General features: G+C 41.7%; 1 protein-coding gene across 2 annotated transcripts in view; it reads right to left on the bottom strand.

Annotated features, from left to right (window-relative positions):
- Window positions 1–21779, bottom strand: part of FLT1 (fms related receptor tyrosine kinase 1) — a 116462-nt gene that overhangs the window by 62955 nt on the left and 31728 nt on the right. For both annotated transcript variants that reach the window (XM_052812268.1, XM_052812270.1), the window contains exons 5-10: window positions 21483–21645; window positions 21258–21394; window positions 19540–19714; window positions 17462–17579; window positions 15293–15462; window positions 14724–14883 (exon numbers count right to left, since the gene is read on the bottom strand). In XM_052812268.1, coding sequence (XP_052668228.1) covers window positions 14724–14883; window positions 15293–15462; window positions 17462–17579; window positions 19540–19714; window positions 21258–21394; window positions 21483–21645 — 923 coding nt within the window. The remainder of the gene's footprint in view (window positions 1–14723; window positions 14884–15292; window positions 15463–17461; window positions 17580–19539; window positions 19715–21257; window positions 21395–21482; window positions 21646–21779) is intronic.

Consider the following 21779-nt stretch of genomic DNA (forward strand, 5'->3'; position numbering starts at 1 on the left):
CATTTCTGAATGTTTTCTTTAGTTCAGTTTACAAAATGGCAAAATATCAATAGTGGGGTTCAGTGATTACAAGACACAATAAAAATAACCATAATCCTGCAAATTAGCAAAACAAAGTTAAACAAAACTATACCTAATTGCCAAAGGGATTTAAATGTTCATTTAATCTGAAAAAAAATCCAAGTCATGTTAATGAATGGAAATCTCAGGGAAAAAATATTTTTGCCTTATGCAACAAATTGGCTTGTAATCAGAACATTCAGGTGTGGTCATGGTAGAGCTAATTTGTTTCCCAAAGCCTAATTTGGTACACATGGAAATAAACACATTGGAATGCATTTTTAATGCTGTCCGTCCCTATTCTTCTGTGGGGATATCTAGTTTTGCTTTTCATCCAAAATTTAGCTATTGCTTGTTCAATTCCAGCTTCATCAGTAGAGCTTAACCCTTCAGCAGGGTCAAGCTCTTTCAAATACGATATGTTCCTTTGATCTTCCATGGATCTGAAAGATAATGACTGTAGTATCTGTAATCAAATAGTTCTGACATGTATATCAGTTGTTTGGAGAAATGACCTTTAAAGCCCAGTGACTGGGTAACGGCATGTGATGCAATCCTGACCAAAGAATGAGGTTCATTTCCCTTCAGCTAACTGTGCAGTTTGCTTCAACTTTGTGTTGTTTATAATATCAATGGTACACTAACTTTATGTGCTTGTTTTTAATTGTATAGCTTTGCATCAAACTGGCCAGTGTCTTAGCAGATATTACAGCTTAAAGAAATGATGATATGTAAACTAACTTGGGCTGTAATCATTAGCACAGACAGATGATTGTCTGCCCAGATTTCTTAATGTGCATCGAGAGGCTCAGTGAGCTGAAAAAGCCAGAAAACAGGAGCAGGCCATGGTCATTCATGCATGGAGACAGGACAGGGAGCAATAGCATGGCAAGAAAGCCGTATCTACACAACCGGACTCTGGTTTAAAAGCCAACTTCTAATACATGATTGTTGACGCCAGAGTGGATGAAAGACAGCTGCATTAAGACAACTGATGCATTCAGATGGGGAAAAAAATGGTTAAAAATTACTCAGAAATGTAGATGTCATTTACTTTGCACATTTAATGCTTAAAGAAGTCTGGTTCTGTAACAAGGCTAGAACACAGAAGACATGATAATGTTGGCAAGCTGATAACATTTTCATGCCATAGCAGATATCAGAACTTATTTAATGATGCCAGTACTGTAGGCACACAAACAGGGATCATCATCAAAGGCACATTCTTGTGACTGGATATTTGGGCAATCTCTGTACAGGAAGACAGGGACCCCAAAATCTCATTTCACCCATACTAAAAAGTAATTTTTAATTTTTTTTTTCCTTTCCCCACAGAATGAATTTATATTTCTTTGTTACAATGCTGAAAATTTGTGCTCTTTACTAAGAAAGTCCTTACAGAGACACTTATTTTGGTAAAGGACAAAAAGAAGGTATAATGCATATTCAGAAACTGCTTGTGCATGTCTGAAAGGCATCTCCAATCTCCTTTCTTGCAGCTCTGGAGGCCCCAGGCTTAGTTATTATTATACTCTTCCTCAATTCCTCGAAAAAAGACTGTATATATTTAGGTTGCAATGTCTTATGGATGAGGACAGTGTTATGTCTTTGTTGATGCTTAGCACAATGAGGTGCTGATTACTCATTAATACCATAATACAAACCACCATCATAATTACAATAACATCCCAATAACAAGAAAAACACATGTAAAAGCCTAGATGAAATATTAGCCCTGGAGGCATATATGTGAACTGTACTGACTTCACATACCATACTATCTCCAAACTGCCAATTACAATGTTAATGCAATTATAGTAGAAAATCGAATACACCTAATAGCTGTTGTCCACGGTTTTAATAAAAAAGGAGAAAAAGGAGTCACAATCAAGCTGAGAATACGTTATCCGACAGCCCACGGTACACAGCGGGAGATGCGAGTACTGTCATACGCATCGCTTCGGCTCCACGGTCTGCTGGATCAGCAAACATTTACAAATCAGTTGCAGCGTGGCTGCCAGGCAAAGTCTAGGACAAGACTCAGACTCATCCCTTTGGATGCAGAACCAGATGCTTTCTCTCCTCAGCTGCCAAACGGTCTCACTTTAACCTCAAATACACTAACGCGGCTTAGGGACAGCACACGAGCCACCTCCAGCCTCCGGAGCTGGTTACTCAGGTTAGTACTCAGTCATCCTGCCTCTTGCTGCTGCCAGCGGTGCCACGTGAAGCCACTGCTTAAGCCAGCAGCATCGGGTAGAGATGGGGAACAAATTAAGAGTCCTGCCTCCTAACCTAACTTCAGCTTCTAACAACAGGCATTTTGTAACAGAAAGAGAAAAGGCTCTGCTGAACTTAGATGTAGTCATCAAACCAAATGTTTGTGTTAAGTACAGATGCTTGGAAAGAAAGAGAGAAAAATGAAAATGTAAAAATTTACTCTGGCTGGGATTAAAATACACAATCGTCTTCCCATTAATTCAATTGATGTTTCGTTGTGTGTGTCCTCAGATAACATCAGCTACATATTTTTCTGCTTTGTAAAGAAATTACAAGTTACTTCAAACTATCCACTCGGTAAAATAGCAAGGGTATCCTATTTGTAGCAAGAACTGCCTGTGTTTGCAGGGAAATCCCACTGAATTTGGGGTACCTGAATCTTACTCCTCATATCTCCTGAGCGCGTGAATTCCTGAAATATTTTGTTGTGGGATGAGCCGCATTGCTTTTCATCTTCAGCAAAGCTTACAGCAGGGTTACTGCCAGGTTAATGAAAAAGCACACAGTGTGCACAGAGATTGATAAACAAGCTGATAATCCGCCAGCACATTTCTAAGCACTTCTTACACCTGTTTCCCTGCAGATCCTTTCACGTCCCTACTTTGTGGGTGAGACTAGGCATGTGTAGAGATCCTATATAATAAGTGCTGGGGGGGTGTGTGCAAATGTATGTTTATAAACATTATGCAACCTCAGAGCAAGGTAATCAGACTCTGTTGTCTTAGTCGAGTGCTGGGAGAAGCCGAGTAATCAGGTTTCTCACCCCCCGAGTCGTTTTTTTCCCCTGCGCCTGCGTGCGTGCTCGCATGCGCGTTTGCCTGCGCGCACGCACCCGCAGGCACGCTTCGTCCTTCGTGTCGAGAGCCTGGCAAATCGGCTATTCCTTTCTAACAGCAGAAGCCGTTAACTCTCCTATGGGAGAATTCCGTAGAATTCTCCGAGAGAAGCCCAGCGCGGGGGAAGCCGGCAGCACGCGTTGCCTGCCCGCCTGCCTGCAGCGCGGGGCGAGCTTCGCCGGCTGACCTGCTCGCCGCCCTTAGCTTTGGGAATTTACGCTTCTTTGGAAGGGCTGGGGGCGGTTTATGCAACCAGAAGTCAGTTCAGCTTTAGAAAAGGTCTGTGATGTGCAGAGCTGGCACCGGCGGGGGCCCCGGAGAAGTGGCCTGGGGGAGGGGAGCCAGCCTGCTTCTCAAGAATACATCAAGCCCTTGAGGAAGCAGAGTGTGCCATGTTTGAAGATGCAAAGATAATCACAGTGCTGGGAACCGTCTTGTGTAGCGGAGGAAGCCAAACAACAAGAGGAAAGCAGCATATGCTCCTGATTTCGCACAGGAAGCTAGCAGCACCTCCTGCCAAAGTGAGATAAGAAAACTCCCATGGCCTATTCTGGACAAGGCCGTGGTTATCAACCTTAGCTTCACACTGTCCTCGCTCTGCTCCGCAGCCCGCTCCCTTTCCTAATGAGTTTCAGAGCCCTCACCTCTATTAGCATACAGCATGCCAAGCACAATAGCGTGGTATATTTATAACTATCGACGGGGAAAAGTTTCCAGGGTAAGAGTGTACTTCATGTCATCTTGATGTATTTTACTGAAATCAAACTACAAACCAGCTCCAAGCTAAAGTCCTGCCTATGAAACCACTGGTCTCAGAAGAAAAGTGGTTTTGCGGTCACCCCAGTGATTTATAGCGGAGCATAGGAGCTGAGGTAAGGGATTCATCTAATTATTCACAGGATGGATTTGACCCTCTGTATCACGGACAGTCCTAAATGAAAGCCCTAGACCCAGCTTGTCCAGACGCATCTTCTTCCCCATCCTGGAGACAGTTCTGCAATTTGCAGTTCAAGTAGTACGGTGACAAATACCAGAAGAGCAGCCTCGATCCCCATATCAGTTGGAAAATTCCTCATCTTCTGTCTCCTCACCTTCTCAGCTCCTCCCTCCCAAACCCTTCTGTGTGATGCCAGAGGCCATTGCAACCTTTCCCTCGTGTAACATCCCATTCAATTCTCTAAGCATTCCTCTTGGCAAAGCCACTGGCAGCCTCAATCACACTCTTATTTACTGAGGTAGTATTTGGCAATTGCACCAGTACTAGGAGCAAGAGGAAACCATCCTGTCACTGACGGTGACCATTTTTGAGAGTGATTAATGGCAGGCACAGTATTTTTCTCAGCATCTATCCTTTTTTTAGGGCAGCAATCAATTTCTAGCAGCATTAGGGCAATGTTATTACAAATCCAAGTTGGGCTGACTCACGCCTTTCAAGAGGCGATGGTGACGACACTAACTTTAAGACAGGAACTCTGGAAATTCCTGGAATTGTAAAGAATATATAGAAACTGTTTTCCACTTGGAAGTTATCAAAAAAATCTGAATGACATTGCCTCACCTGCTCCGTGCCTCAGCATCCAGCGCTGTGCGATTGGTAGCACGGGGCCGGCGTAGCCACGTGTCCTGGGGAATATTGAGTCAACTTGAGGCAGGAAACAGAGCGGGGAAAATAGTAGCAGGGAGCATGTACAGGTTGTGAAACGTGCTTTATGGGGGTGGAGGGGGAGAACGTGTGCTGGCCCCCCGCCAGCATGCTCCACGAGCTTTGGCTGTGGATGTGATTCTATGATTCTAAGGAGCTATGGTCCAAGCGTTCCTGCTCTAGGTCAAAAACAATCAGTTAGAGGTTGAAATGCCGGCCCCAGTGCATTTGGTGGCAAAGCTGCAGCCAGCTGGGAGTTCATCCCAAGCACCTTCCCTGATACACGTGTTAGTGGGCCTAGGAGGAAATCTTCTACAAATGGTAGGAGCCGGATACATTTTACATCATATATTGTAGTTTGTTTATTTATGTTTATTTAGGAGCTTAGCAAGGAATGCCAAACAAGAAATCCTGGTGAAAGTGGTGCAAGTTCCTCCGGTGCGTGTCTCATTCGCATCTTTGCTCTCACTGTCACTGGTCCCTACTGCTTCCCACTGCAGTGTCAACACTTGCCCACCAAGAGTGGATGGGACGTCACCAGCCCATCTCACTTCAGACACGCTCATGACTCTCAAAGAGCAGCAACTCTCCATTGCCACTCCTCAACCTCCGTTTCCAGTGCGGGAGCAACTTTTGACCAAGGACAGTATTAACTGTGCTGAGAAGTTATTCACTGACAAGCTGCAGCGTGGCTGGAGGATTTCTCAGTGGCCTCCATGCCTTAGGCTGCGTTGGGGCCCTGGTGAACTTCCCAGTTGCCAGAGTGAGGACTGAGTTGTTTTCTGTTTTGTAGGATGCTCTGTGTCCCCACTGAGGGGAGATACTCAGAGAGAAAGCACAATCTCTAGGGGAGATGCCCGACGTCCTGAATGCCTCGTCCTCCTCGTGAGCGTCTTTGAAACCAGTAGGGTATGTGGCATTCATAGCTTTGTTGCCTATTGCCATGGCTCTATGGGAAAAGAAAGTGTTTGACAGACGCACACTGCCTTTCTTGCTATTATCTACATGCAACCAGACAAATGGATTGTGTTTCCCTTTCACATTCATCCTTCCCAAACATGGCTTGCCCTGAACTATTCCAGTATGCTACCACAGAAAGATGATTGACCCGAACTATCTCAAAAGAAGCAGTAAGATCAACAGCAGTTTTACCTATTCCACCTTTCAACCCTTCATCAGCCCATGCTCACATTTCCACAGTAAAAAAAATCACTTCTACATCTGCACACCTGAACACCCCGCAACACCAGCTATTCACAGCAAAAAAAGCAAATGCCTGAGGCTGCGGGTCACCAAAACCCACAGTTTGCTTCCAACTTCTTTGCCAGTACTCGAGACCGTTGCTCATTAGGGAACATAACAGCATTTAAAAGTAATTTTTCAGGTGTTTGCACATCCTGAGGTGACCTGAAATTTTCTCACCTTGAGTTTCTTATCAGATAATTATATTTTGCTTCTTGATCCTCAATTTCCCACTTCACACTGCTTAGCATTCTTCATGGACACACAATACCATCGTATTTCAGCCAATCCTTCCTTCCTTCCTTCCTTCTTGCCCGTCTCCTTTCCCTCCTTTGCTAGACTGTAATCACTCTCATCTCCCATGCAGTCACTGTGACTCAGCCTCCACTTTCTCTGTCTGAAAGCAACAACAATGTCCTCCACAGAGGAGCTGGATGTTGACTGGACCTACAGAATTATCACTCAAAGCATGAGGTTTCCACAAGCACCTAGAATTTCTTCCAGGGGAAAAAAGTGTGTGATTTTAATAGTCTATAGTACTGAAAGGAAGAGGTGTTTTCTGATTTGGCTGAGCAGTCAGAAACCTAAAGAGAGAGACCATGAAACCTCTACATACAATGTCCACTCCTGCGCTCCATTTCTGTTTCCAATCTATGTTCCCTGTATATAAAGTCCAAGATATTGTTCAGACCCTTCTAGCAGAAGTTATTTTCCCTGCACAAGCCACTCCTAGCAGCTCGCTCAATTTCTAGACATAACCTCACATCTATAGCCTTCCAAGATCCAGGTATCCCCAACACCTTCCTTCTCATAATGCCGAAATTCCCTTCCTTTCCTTTGCTGGTCTGACTGGATCCTTTTGGCTCTGGAAAGGAGTAACTCTTTACCAATCTATTTACGCAGTCCTTAATACTCCCTGTCTTGCTGATAAGCTGGAAGCACAACTAACACCCTTTCCATTTTCCAGTGATCAGCGGAGGAGATGAAAGAGCTATTGCTGCACTGAGGTTGTGTTTTTCAAAATGATTTGTTTTCAGCTTCACTGCAAGTAGGGGTCTGAGAGCAACTCTGGGCTGACTGGAGCAAGGGACTGGAAGTGCAGGCAGAAAACAAGGAAGGGACGAGAAAGAATGGAGGGAAACATTTTTAAGGGGAGAGGGGAGTTGATTAGAGGGAAAACAGGAAGAGAAAATACTGACAGATGTGGATATAAGACCAAGGATCCATCTACCCCATATCCTGTCTCAACAATGACCATAAGCAGATGGTTGGGGATGAGTAAGAGCAGGACTAACTTCAGATACTTCCTCCTAATACTCCCCCAGTCACCAATTATTATCAGCTCAGGAACTTCCCACAACAGAGGCCGTTTCTACACTTCAGTGGATTTCTCTTCCAAGACTTTGTGCAAACTTTTCAACTCCCCCAAATCCTCTGGCAAGGAGTTTCACAGATCTGCTACCCATTGCATGAAGGGCCATCCCCTCTTTCTGTTCCAAATTGTGCTCCTCCTGGCTTCATTTAACTGCCCCTACTTCTTGAACTGGAAAAGACATACACAACTGATCCTCAGACATGTGTGTCCTTCACAAGTCTGTAGATCTCTATCGTATAGCCCCCCAAGTCACCTCTTTTTTGGTCTGCAGAGCCTTGACCTCCCTCCTCACTCATCCCTCACACATTCCTCTCATTCCCTGAAATTCCTTTGATCTTTTCTGTTGCCCCTCCTGGTGTGCCTCCCAGTTTGGCTGCATCCTTTGAGATGAAAGGATCAGAAATGCTCATAGTATAAAAGATGTCAGTAATTTATTGATTTATGTGGAGTTATTATGGTGTTCTCTAGTTCGTTCTTTATTTCTTTCCTGGTAATTCCTAACACTTGATTTGCTTTTCGAGCTGCTCATGACTGTGATAGCTTTCACAAGCCTATGTGTCACAACACTCAGATCCGTCTTTGTGCTAGCAATGATCAGCCAACAAACTTTTTTACACATACAGCCTTTTTACACTGACGTTTTACATGTACATAAGAAAAAACAATCCCGCTTTCACATCATGCGCATTTATCTTCAGTGAATTTCATCTGCCACTTTATCACTCAGACGCCCAGATTCATATAGTTCTGCATTTCTTCGCAATCAGCCCTCATCCTTACAAATACGAATAACTTAGTATCATCAGCAAACTCTGTCACCTCCTTACCACCTTTTCCAGGTTATTTCTGAACATGTTGACAAGTACAGACCCCAGAACCAGCTCCTGAAAAACTTCACTGGTCACCTCCCTACGCTGCAAGGACCGGCTGTTCCCTCTTAACCTCTGTTTTCTATTTTTTAACTGAATATTTTTTTCTGAGCACGATCTTACCTCATACGCCGTGTCTGTTCAAAGCCTTCTGCAAAGGCTTTTTGAAAGGCGTACACATAAAAGGAAAAAGGATGCTAGCTAAAGTTTGTATATTTTTGTAAAAGGTGTACTTGATCCAGTAATAGTACTCCATTCATAATCACTCCTAAGCACACACAGAGTTTGACCTGGTGCCTTCCTTTGGCCAAGAGCCCCTGCTAGCGCCGGAGCAGGTTTCTGGCCACGAGCTGGGGCGTCCCACTGGCTCGGACACCGCCAACGCGCGGGACCTCGCTGGCGACGTGCGGTCCCCACGCACAGCCTGTCACACGCTTGAGTTTCTATCGGCTGGGCCGCAGCGAGTAAAAGATCGAGCAATAACATCCCACCGTCTGCATGACCCTTACGCGTTCTTCCGTAAGCTTGGGGTGTCAGGCTGTCCCTTGTAAAGGCAAGAGACCACCCTGTGAAGGCAACAAAAGGAGAAAAAAAGAAACTGGGGGGGGGGGGGGGGGGGAATGAGGGACAGCAAGTGAAAAAAAAGGTAGGCGAGTGAGGATAAAAGTGTGATACTAAAGAGAACACCCCTGATCTTCTGAATCTTACTGTAGTCCTTATGCTTTAGGTTTGATCACTGACCAATTAAAAAAATCACTTGGGCAATATAATGCCTTTTGTTTTAAAACATTTCCTATTAAACTTGAAAAACTTTTATTTAAAGTGATTTGAAAACTACCAATATCGAAATTTGAAAGCTTAAGCTTCTGGTTCAGCTAAGACCCGTAATCAAACCATTTACAGCTTGCAGAATAAATTCATCAGTGTGTTACCCTGAGGACAGACTGTGGCAAACTCAGTGTATAGCATGTATGTGTCAAGCTTATTTATCCATGTGTATATGCCAGGTCTGATTCATATGGCATTTTCTAAGTAAAATCTTAAAAAACATTAAAAAATGCTGAATACTGACTGAGGACAAGGGTACAGCCCTCCTAGCTGTTTTCAGAGGATAGAAGGTGTTCACAAGCAAGCATTGACTTTTGGCTCACAGTGGAAGTGCAGAATGAGATGCTTCAGCACATTGCTTGCTCAGGCTGAAGCAGATCAGATGCTATTTCACTCCTCTCTTTCTTTTGGCTTCAAATTCTCTGTAAGTCCACGCTGCTGCAAAGTACACTCATGTCTGTTCCTCTGCAGTTTTTGAAAGATATGTGAAAAAGGTAGGGTCTGATTTTTATTTGCACTAATCTATTTCCCCAACCGCAGCAAAATAAGGGAATAGCTAGCATATTTTTTGACGTACCCATTTTAAGTACCTTTATATTACTAGATCGCTGTAAGATTTTCTCGTAGTAGAGAGTGGAAGGCACGAAGGCCACCAGCCAGATCCTCAGCCAGTGTGAATTTAGAGCTGAGGATCTGGCCACATGTCAAATTAAACAAAGGCATTTTTGAACTACCTGTTTATTAATGGCATCTGACCTACTTTTACCAGCTCTAAGGACTCAGACTTCCCCTTCCCGAAAATAGAAGGTGGCATGGGGAACAAAAACAGTCACTGTGGACAAACTAATGGGCATCAATGTTTGCAGACATCCAACAATTAAATTTGGGTGGTTCAGTACATTTCTAATTAAGTACAATTAACATTTGTTCTTTACTTGTTCATTTTACATACCTCACTGATGTTCCAAATCTGGTTTCCCCTGATAATCTATCCAAGCACATCCTAATGATTCTGCCTTTCAATCCCTTATTAATACAGTGACATAAACAATGCAGAAATGCAATTAGACTGCTATGCACACAGGGCCTGCCTCCTCTTTCACTGAAGCTGGTGGGAGTCTGGCCATGCACTTTCATTACGGTGGTTTCAGTCTTTCTATATCTCTGCAGAAGTTTTGAGGAAAACCTCTAGTTTTTGCCTCGCAGAGATCCACAACACGCTCCTCTTCCTCCCTCTGTAGTGCTGGAGAGCTATTTCCGTAGGAAATCATTCATGTGACCTTACCTTTACGCTGCAGACAAGCCTCAAAGGGAGGTAATATTCCCTTCTTATCACTCTGTGTTAAATCGGCAGTGATTTCAATGAGGACCCCCACACATCAGAGCGCTGCAGATGTCGTGGTTTCCTGAGATGAGGTCTTTGGCAGCAGTACCAGCTTAGGCATTGCTGCACAGCTTCTGGTCCCTGCTGCCTGCTTCTGTCCCCGACTTCATGTATTCAGCCCTTCATTCCCAATCCCACCATTCAGGTGGTTTTACCACCAAGAAGAGTTCATATCCTGACACCATAGTCAGGGGGGCAGAGAATCAGGTACCAGTTTTTCCAATTACTTTTTTTTTTTTTTTTAAGGCATCTCCACATTTCTCTCTCCCTCATGCATTCACACACACAGAGAGAAAAAAACAACACCCCCCCCCCCCCCCGAAAAATGCAGACTGATGTGACGGCAGAGTTGTAAAATAATAATCTGATATTCAGTTTGAGGCTAAACAAAACTGATAGCTCAAGGAGAGAGGGATGCAGCAAGGTGATGGCAGAGTTGGAACACCCAAGGTAAAATTTCAGTGTTGCATCTGTCTGCAGTTTCTGAAGGGCAAATCGGTCAAACCTTGGGCAGAGCACGATGAAGATATCTCTTGAACTGCCCACATGGAAATGTCCAGAGAGAGAAACTGCCCCTAAACGACACTGCACAACCGCTGAGAAAACCAGCGCTTCCACGGAGCAACCTCAACATCCCACGTGTCTGTCTTGGCAATCTCTGCCAGGCCATTTAAGACAAACACAAATCTGCTGAAGAGATTGAGGTCAAAAACCATTAACATCAAGCACGTTCCCAGCGTGCCGGCGCTCGTTCGCCAGCCTCGGAGCTGATGAGTTTTAGGTGGAGCCCAGCCTGGCTGGCTCCAGAGACCCTCGGCAAGCCCTGCCGCTGACGGCCCCTCCGCACGCCTCCACTGACAACCCAACCTGAGCCAAAACAAGACCAGAAAGAATAACTCCGAGGAGGTAGGGAAGAGGCCAAGGAGGCTGATGGACGCTGCACGATAAGTGTCCCACAGGCCGTCTTCTGCTATACCCGCTGAGCAACTGGGGGCTGTCCAGCCTGGGAATGTATGTGTCTGCTACAGAGCAGCACAGTAAGCTGGAATCAGATAGCACTGGAAAAAGAAGTTGCTCGCTCATTTAAGAAAGATTAGCCTTTCAATTTTTTTAATTGCATTTTATTTTAACTCTCATTGCCTCTTCTATTGTCTTTTGCCTGCTATCTCCGAATTTGCTAGCCCTGCATAAGCTTTGCAAACCCCCAAAACATTATCTTTTGCCCTGGACAGTTTTTCTTGACTCTTCTGTGTTTTCTTGCTGGGGTGCATATCAGAAGAGAATCTTTCCACCTATCCATCTAGTTAGCTAGCTACCTAACAAAAGGTTATTTAATGGCAATAGAGTTGGTTTAAGCAAAGTAATTTTAACAGAAAAAAAAGAACGGGGAATTTTAATGACGGTGACTCCACATTCCAAAAAGCCACGTTTGTTGAGCAATTTTACAGCTTTTTTTTTTTTTTTTAGATTTACTACCAGGAAACTATGGAAACTGTTTGATTTGGCTGGCCTCCTGTAATTGGAGATTACAAGTAGAGAGGAGAGTTATGCAAATTGATTGTATCAATCACAAAGCATTAAAATTTATCTGCATTTTATTTAAAAGCAATGGAATCCATTGAGATATTTTTAGATTTTTTGAAGCAGAAATACTGTCTGGAACAGAAATTGAAAGAAGCAGCCAGATAACCTAATCGTTTCTATTAAGGAGCCCATAGGCAACAGTCCTTCAAAAATAAAAACATCTAATCTATGCACTATGCGTCATTCCCCAGCTTGCAGTGATAGTACTCAAGTGATATGAAGTTAAGCACATATGTAAATCTTGGAGCAAACGGATCTGTGCACTGCAAGGTCTTTGCAGCAACAGCATCTTTTTACTCGGAGTGCATGCTCCGTCCCATGGCATGGGACTCAGAAACTTGATGAGAATCCCTACTGCCATACACTGAATAATGGTAATCTGTGGGGGTTCATCAACTTAAGGTACAAGATACATCTGTGCACAGAAATAGGCACTACTTAAGCACACACAAAGCAACATTTTAGCCTTGGAAACCTAATACTGGACAGGTAAATCCAAAGAAATGCTGTAATGGCAGAATAAGGTACGTCTTTTATCTGCTGCACAAGGTACACGCACCTTAAATCTGTTGTTTAGGCAAACCTTCCCTCACACAAAGAAGAAATTACAGGGAAATAGGTGGGATTAAAGGATTCTCCAGTTCTTCAGGGAGAACACCTGAACTGGCACAGACATCAGCCTGAGCAAGGCGTGCCAGCTGCCAAGGGAGTCCACTCTGCTCCCTTCCCGGAGCAGGAGAAAAAAAATGTAATTTCTCAGGTATTTCTGCCTTTCTGCAATAGTTAATTGTCACCATATTATTCAGAGGGACTCATTCCACTCCTCTTAGCAAAGCATTAAAAACTGTGTTCTCCAGACTACTTCTTCAATGAGCATTTAAAGGAGAAGGAAGGGGACGGGGTTAAAGAGAATCGTCACAGAACAATTATGAAGGCAATTTGGAAGCAAGTCTGGAAACAACCTTGTAACAGAGCCAATAGCTGATTCAAATTGTTACATTTCTCCTTTGATCACCTGCTCAAACACACTTCTAATTAGCATTTAATTGAGTCTACAGTTTAGCACATTATTAAACACCTGCTTGTGGATATTAATTTCTATTTCTGACGACACTCTCTCCTATGCTGTAGTGCAGATCTGTGCTTGTTAACTGAAGGAAATATTTGACAATGGACAAGCACCACCCGAACTCCCAAAGAAGAACCAACTGTTTTATCAGTGCCACACTGTAATTTCAATCCAGAGTACGCATAGATGTATAAACCCTTGAAAGCAACTAAAAGATTGAAAATTTTCATATACGCCTTTCATGGGGTTTCTCTACTTAAAAGATACTGTGATTTCTTTTCTCTTACATCTTGCACCTATAAGCAAAAATAAATTAATACTCAGAATTCTGCAACTTGTCCTTCGAAGGTAACATAACAGATAGAGGAAATGCAGCCCTCACCTGTCCTTGAAATGGAGAATTTCAGGGTATACCTATTCCAGCAAAAGGAGAGATTGCTAGTGCCACCTCTTGGTGAGAAAGGCACAGAAAGGCACCCATTAGCATAATCCCAAAGCAAGGCATAACTGGAAAAACTATGTGTACTTCTAGGAAGTGCTGGCCACTTTCTCACTGATCACAAAGCACTTACAAGCACCCTTAATTTGAAATAAGATGTTTGTCCTATTTGATTGAATGAGGTGTCTTGTATCCCTGCAGTTAAGCATGTGCTTAAATGTTTGGCTGGACTGGCACTAAAACCCAATTCTATGAAAGCGTTAAAGAAGTGAAATCCTATGTAAAGTGATTATCTTCAACTGAAACTGAGAAAGTGTTGGTTCCTAAACTTTTGTTAGGTTTTTAAATATCTTCATTGTGCCGTGATCCAAATACCTTCCATGGTTGAACCCTCCAATAGTGGCTTAACGCTAATGCCATTGTGGAGGTTGAGTGTTAATCATTAAGATTGTGTCAGATTTCATGATGCAGGAAGAGCTTTGGATAAATGAGTCAACACACAAACTTGTGATCGTAAGAAACAGAGTTCAAAAGAAAGCTTAAATATAAAAGAGGATTAGTTAAGTGCCACATCAGCATCAAGTAAGCTTGTACGGTGGACACATTTGGTTTGCTGAACTGAATCTATGAGTCAACATATCATAAGAGAGTTTTGACCTTCATAATGGAAAAAGTCTTTAAGATTATTTCCGCTGAATTTCAAAAGAAGCCACACAGGGGAATCACTGTGAGTGGAGGAAAGCAAGGGCGAAAGCGTGGAAACCTCCTCCATGAGAAAGCATGTGAACTTTGCAAGACATTGTCTGCAAGGCTTCCCTCATAAAAATTAAAAACCCATTATCATCCCTGGACATTGCATGCATAATAGTGGTGAACTGTAAATAAATCTAAGTAGCAATACAAAGTAACAAACAACTCTGCCCTCCATTTTCAAATAAGATGCAGAAAAAATTGCACTGTGCCTACATGTTGACTAAAAAATACATTGATTAAAAGTGTACAAAATCTACTAACTAAGCAATGGTCATGGCATGCTTTATTCTTGTAAAAAAGTAAATATTTAAATGTAATGGTAAGGGAAGACATGCTAAATAGAAGAAAGGAAGCTGTCCTACCTTGTTTTAAAATGGTTTTTTCTACAGGGATACCACATCCATGTAATTTTAGGCTGAGGAATACCATACACGGTGCATGTCAGCACTTGTTTGCTGCTCAGTAAATACAGATTGGGATCAGGGAATGATGACACGGCATTTTCGTATATCTGGGGTTTCACTGTAAAGGGTAAAAATTGGAAAGCAATTAAAACCAGCTCATTTCCAATGTATCATGATCATGAAAATACTACATTCCTGCAGGGTGAGTAATAAGAAAAATCTCCAGGAAAACAAAGAAAAACAGCAGGCCTAAGTCAAGTCAGATGAGCGGTTAGTAAAACATTTAAGTCATCAGGAACAAGTATGTGACCGTGGAAGACAGAAACCCTTCTAATGAAAAACAGTGTCCGTCTTCTGATTCCAAGATGGGCCTGTCACCCTGCATATGGGGCTTGGATTTGGGTCCATGAAAGTCAGTAAGAAAACCCACAATGACCCAAACTGAGCAAGATCAACGAAAATCTAGCTCAATGAAAATTTAGCATTTACATGTTCAGGAGAAGCGTGGGAACATGCTGTAAACCTACCATTTACTGTAAGAGTGACTGTAAGATTCTTAGACAAGTTCCACTGTCGTATGCTCAATATTATAGTGTAGTTTCCAGCATCTTCCTCAGCAACATCCTTGATGATTAACGAATAGTCTTTAACCATGTACCGGGCACACTTTTCAGCAGCAGGTAGCCCATCTTTTAACCTGTTTAAAAGAATTCCAGAAATCAAAATTTTGAAAAATAATGTTGCTTAAAGTGCCTGCATTATTTCATTTCACAACATTTCTCAATCTTTGGCCAATAATTGAATTTAGAGTCCAAGATTCTGTTTACCAGAGGCTTATCCTTCCCTTACAAATAAGATTGCTGATACTGATAAAGCACTTTGGAGAATACCATTCTATATATCAAAATTTATAAGGATCTGACAGGGCTCTATAGTATTGGAGAGTTGCTGAAAATTGCAACTCTGTCTCTAAAGATCCCAGTTTTCCATGCTTGTGCTGCCATTTAGTCTAGAAGGCAACTGTTTTGGCCAAGTCATTCACAGAAATAAAGGTTGCATCCTCCAGCACTGACCATTTCTTTATGACCTCAGAATACATCCGGGGACAAAGTATTACAGTAGCCTAAGCACAGCTGTGATTTTAGGAAGAGGAAGAGTAAGTAGATTAGATAAGCGCTTAAGAATCAGATATCCTGCTATCATGTGAATGTTTTTAAAGATAACAGAAAATCAACATAGCAAGTACTAACTGTTGCTCACACACAGATTCCTGAAGAAGCACAACATTTTTCTTCAAAGTCTAAAATACAGCGTAAAGCACATTTTGGTAGGTTGCTGTATGAAGGTTGACATGATTCTAGTAGAAGAGTGCAAAAGAGTTTCACTATGATGATGGACTTGATTAAAATGATTCACAGGTTTTAGCAAGTATTTACAGAAAACTATTCCTGTTATTAGAGAGGCACTAAAAATTGGGTCTAAGCACTATGGATTTGGGCATTTCACCGTACCTGTATTTTTAAAGAACCACAGAATAGTTGAGGTTGAAAGAGCCTCTGGAGATTGCCTAGTCCAACTCCCTGTTCAAAGCAAGGTCAGAAGCTTGCCCAAGACCATTTTCAGTCTGGTTTTGAATATCTCCAAGGATGGAGACTCCACAGCCTCTCTGGACTACTTGTTCCAGCGTTTGACCAACCTCACAGTGATAACTAACTAACTAACTAGATAAATAAATAAATAAAAATTCTTGTTTTAATGGATTTTTTTGTATTTTAGAAGTTTTGAATCTGTATGTGTAGTCAGCAAGGCCAACCATTAAAGAAACAGAAAACACTGTATAAATGGCTAGCATCAGCTCCACTTTCACCCCTTAATTTTCCATGTGGAGCTATAAATGTAAGGGTTTTGAAAAACAAAACGTTTGGAGCAAAAGTAATTTCTGGCTGTGAGTAACATGAACTCTCACTGTTCTTGTATATATGGTTTGTTTTCTTAATCAGCCTTGTCATAGACCCTTTGTTAAAGTGCAATGAATTGAGCGAGAGCTACTGGTGTTTAAAATGATTTAAACAAAAAAAACCTTGAGATCATGAATAGATAACATTGTTTTATATAAAAGTGATTTGGGTTAATATGAAAAACTGCTCAAAAGATTTCTTAGCACAGCATATGTGAGCCAAAGTGAACGCTCCAGTCACTAAAGTAGATCTACAACCTGCAGATCACCATATAATAAAACCAACTTCCATTGTTTTTTTAATAGCTCATGTCTGTATGACTCAACTCAGTCAGCTATTTTAATGAAAACCTTCTTTTCTTTCTCCTGCTGTCTGAAAAGCAAATTCAGGTCTCATATCTAGGTCTGAGTGAACTTGGATGCAACACTTCAGCGGAGATCAGTAGAGACATTTAGCTGTAGAGTGTCCATTGGTTTCAATAGAAGACATATCTAACATATTTGAGGATCTGAGATTTAAACTTTCCAGATCTCCTTTTCTGCACCTGCAAAATGGAGATAATGTTCTCATAAATTGTTAAAACCCAGGACAACCCTGAAACTTCCAGTAAAACTCCACAACTGCATTGTGTCCTGTTTGTTGCCGTTCAAGGGGTCTTATCTGAATATTTTACCAAGATATTATTTTTCACCTAAGAAGACGTCCAGTATGCATATGTGGAAGTAACTGTTGTCCTACCATATAACCTCTGGAGAGGGAAATGCTTTCACTTTCATTGACAAACGATAGGATTTTCTCCCAGCTACAGCCTCCAGCGCAGTTTTTCTTCGACGTTTCAAATTAATGAACATTTTATCTTAAAAAAAAAAAAAAGTGTACTGTATTACTGATTTTCAGCCTGCAAAAAGATTTGTTCTACTAAAGAGAACAGGAATCCAAATACAAATTATCTTCAATAATTTTGGTGTTCTTACATGGCAACAGCAAGAATAAAGACTAACATCCTAGAGATGTATAAAATATATAGAGAAGAATACCACAAATAAACAAGAAACTGAGATACAGTTCCCAGGCCATGAATCTGCCTGGAGAAGATACAATCTAGCCAAATTCACATTGTTCTTCAGTCAGAAAAAAAGGCACAAGAGATAAGGTGGTTTGTGGTACATGGGAAGCTGAACTAGATGATCAGATGACCCTTCCACTCCTGAAGGCCAAGAATCAACAAACGTTCCAAAAGAAAATATTCTGCCAGAGAGGATTTAAGGGACCTTCAGAGAAACAGCAAAGGAAAAGGCAGAAACTTTCTGCATCATTGGTAAACAGCTGTTTCATGAAACAAACAAATCTTTATCACTTCATTGGAACAATCTCAACCTGCTGGAATTTGCTCTTTTCCAGTTGTACTGCCCCATATTTCAAACTCTTTGGCAAGTTGATGGGTTTTACCAGAGGCAATAAAACACAATATTCATACAATACATTGGAAAATCTCTTTCTTTTTTTTTTCCCCTCAAACTGCACCTGAGCAAAATAAAACATTCAAAACATGAAAAATTGTTTGAGTGTCCTTTTGATAGTACCTATGGTGCAATATTTACTCACATTATGGGCTGCATAAGGATGTTGGGTATCTATTAAACAAGTGCAATATTTAATCACACTTGCCACGTACATTGAAAATAACATGCACAGGGCAAACCAGTAGTTTAATTACACAAATCAAGTTATAAAGATACAACCATGATTCTGCAAACCCTTATTCACACGGGCTCTTTCTAATATGGGTATCTCATAGATGGGGCTGCTTATGTGAATAAGAATTTAACGGCTAGCTTCAACAGTTCCAGCTTCTCTGACTTTAATTTTAATCTAAAACTTAGTTTCTGACAGCTTCAGCTTATCTGTTTATGAATATAATAAGTGGATATCACGATTCATCCTGTGCTCCCAGCGACTTAGTACAAGGCTTAAATAGAGAAAATGGACTTAAATACTCTCTAAGAATACCAATATGGGGTGCTTAGTCCACACATCCAGATGAGAAAGAAAAGGTAGACCACCGAAAGCACAGAACAAATCAATATTCTGACCATGAGTCATCTGTCGTAGAGGACACCCACCAACCACTTGGTCTTTAATACAGATGATGCTCCAAAGATCCTGGGTAGCCCTAACTGTAATAGGATGGCACAAAGAAGGTAGCTTCTCATAGAGGCCCAACACACAAAAGTCCTAATTCACATAAACTTGAAATAACACCAGAAATTTCCAGAATTCACAGAAGGCCCAGGCAGACCATAGGGAACTAGGGAACTCATTTAAGGCTCCCACTGTAAAAGCATACTAATGAGTTGCAGTATCTTGTGCTTGTTTGATTTTTTTGAATGGTCTAGCAGCTACCTGCTCCATGTAGAGCTAGTATACCTATTTATTTTTCATTTTTCATAGAAAATAATGAATAAGTACCACAGAAGAGGAAGTGGGATTCTTCTATTTAAGTTCAGCTTGTACTTTTTTTTTTTTTTTGCAAACTATAGCTTAACTGATTGCTTCTGACAGTACTACTGAGGACAGGGTCATCACAGTGTTTTGCAGACAAGAGTGATCAAACTGAATATTAACATGTCTACCACCAACAGTACAAAACAGTCATGGAGCAAAAGGTACATATTGTCTCTGGTCTCTCTCCTTTTTCTGGCCATGACGAACGTGCTATAAATTCACTTCCACTTTGTGTCAAGATGTAAAGCTATTGTATGACTGAAGTTGGTACATGAGCATTTGGTATTCTACAAATCTGCAACACTTCTTACCATAAACAATGACTGTTGTGTTAACAGCTTTGATTGATGGCCCACTCTTCACATGGCAGGTATACTGGCCTTTATCAATATCACGCACTTTGTCAACTACAAGGATACTGTAAAAAATATTGGCTTCTGTATTCTTCTGGTCAATACGCTGCATTACAGAGCCTCTTTTCCTTGCCTATAAAAGTAAAAATGAACAAGAAAGAGCTTAATCAAACCAATATTCATGATTATTAAGATTTTTATTTTAAGGTACTGCCACCATACCTAAAAAAAAAAAAAAAAAAATCCAGATCCCTCTGTGCAGCACAGACATGCAAAAGATGCCTAACATTTCCAGAGGGTCAACAATAAAAATTTTAAGTAACATTATATGGCAATTCATTATTATCTTCACCAAAGTTGTAATAGCATCCGAACTAGTTCTTTCCAGACAAAGATCATCCCTTCTATATGGCCTGCCGTACCAACATACCCAGATCCCCGTTGCGCCTTGTCCAGCATCGCTTGTAAAAATCCCCGAAGCCACGATATGAAAAGCAGCACATGGTTTGGTGCCTGGATTCAGTGTCCATAGACAGCAGACATATAGAAGAAGAGGGCATTAACACAAGAGGGGGAGAATTCTGGAAACGCTATAGATGGAAAAGAGACTAGATTTGGCAAGGGAATAACAGGGTGGAACTGAAGATAATGTGAGTCTGAGGAGTTATTTCCTGCAACTCCCCCTCAGCCTTTGGCCTCAAAGTTTATTTAACCCAGGACATTGTTGGTGTCTTATAAACACTGAGCACCCTTCAGTTGCCATCCAAATGAAAACAAAGCAGAATTTCACAAGTGTGGTGCCCGGCTAGGGCTTGGTAAGGCAGCAATGAGCAATATAATATATTTGGAGCATTTCTAGTTGCTAAGTTGTTTATTTCTGAGGTGAAAAAATGCCAGGGAAAATGGCTACAGTATGCAAGAAACAATTGCATTAATCTTCCCTATATAATGTAATCATAATTTCAGCTTGTGATTAGGCACAATGAGTGACATAATAAATGAGCTTGACTTGAATCACCAGCATAAATCAAGTTGACATGAAAGGAATGGGAGTTGTAAACCTTAAAATAATGTCAAATTTCTTATCAGCTTTACACGGACTCCCTGGCAGTTATTCTGTGAGCGACAAATATTTATGAGGATGCCCCTGAAGTGAGGGGAGGTGAAGCACATTCAAGATCGTTCCTGTAGTTGTCAAAACAAGAGGATTGTTCATGTGACACTTAACAAATGAGATTTTTGCTAGCTAAATAAAAATACCTTTTCTAAACATGCTCGAGTCGGGTGCCTGACTGTCTGCCAGTCTTTTAAATGGATGTGTTGAGAAAGACAGCCTCGCTGAAAACTTTCTTGTCACAAGAGTGAGCCCCTGCCTGGGACTGGGTGATAAATTTCTACCATTTCTGCAGGTCAAAAGGAAGCTCCCAGGGATGAAACAATTCTAGCGTTCGCTTGCGATTATGCAATATAACCAGAGTACATTGTGTAAACATGTTTACTTCTTCAATTAAGTACCAGAAAGAAAAAAAGAAGCCTTCAAAGACATGTCAGCAAGGGTCAAAACGATGGAATGCAAACCACAGCAAGCATTTTGAGGCGAAACTCCTCCCGGGTTGCTAGATGCAGAGTGATCTATGGGAAACCCCCGGTTTCTTCATTTCAACCACAGCACTCACCTCTCCAGGATAAGTCCACGTCATCTGCACTCTGGTGTTCCAGGCTGCAGTGACGGTGCAGTTAATTGCCAGGCTGTCTCCTTTCAGCAACTTGACAAGACGCGGGGTGCTTAACTGAACATCAAAAATTGTGTTGGCTGCATGTGACGAAGAGAAAGAAAAGTGAATAATGTCACCAGGGCAGAGCGCTTAATGAAAAGACGGGGAGTGGAGAACACTACTTACTTTCTCGGTGCGTTAGGTACTTTGTGCTATACTTGTGTCCACCGACGGTTGTCTCGCAGCTCAGGAGCCCTATGAATTTGTAGGTTGCCTTAGGTATTCTGAAGCCTTTCATGCTGTCCCAGATTATTGTCTTGCCATCAGGAATTAGGGTTTCGCGTGGAATCTGGAAGTGTCAAACACGCATCATAAAAACAACTCATCCTCATGCCACTCTCTAATCAAAGCAGCCTAATAAAAAGGAATGGGAGAAAACACCCTAAAAAATGCCAATCAAATTAGAAAGGATGACATTTAATT

This window comes from Harpia harpyja, chromosome 17, assembly GCF_026419915.1.
Source record: "Harpia harpyja isolate bHarHar1 chromosome 17, bHarHar1 primary haplotype, whole genome shotgun sequence".
NCBI lineage: Eukaryota > Metazoa > Chordata > Aves > Accipitriformes > Accipitridae > Harpia > Harpia harpyja.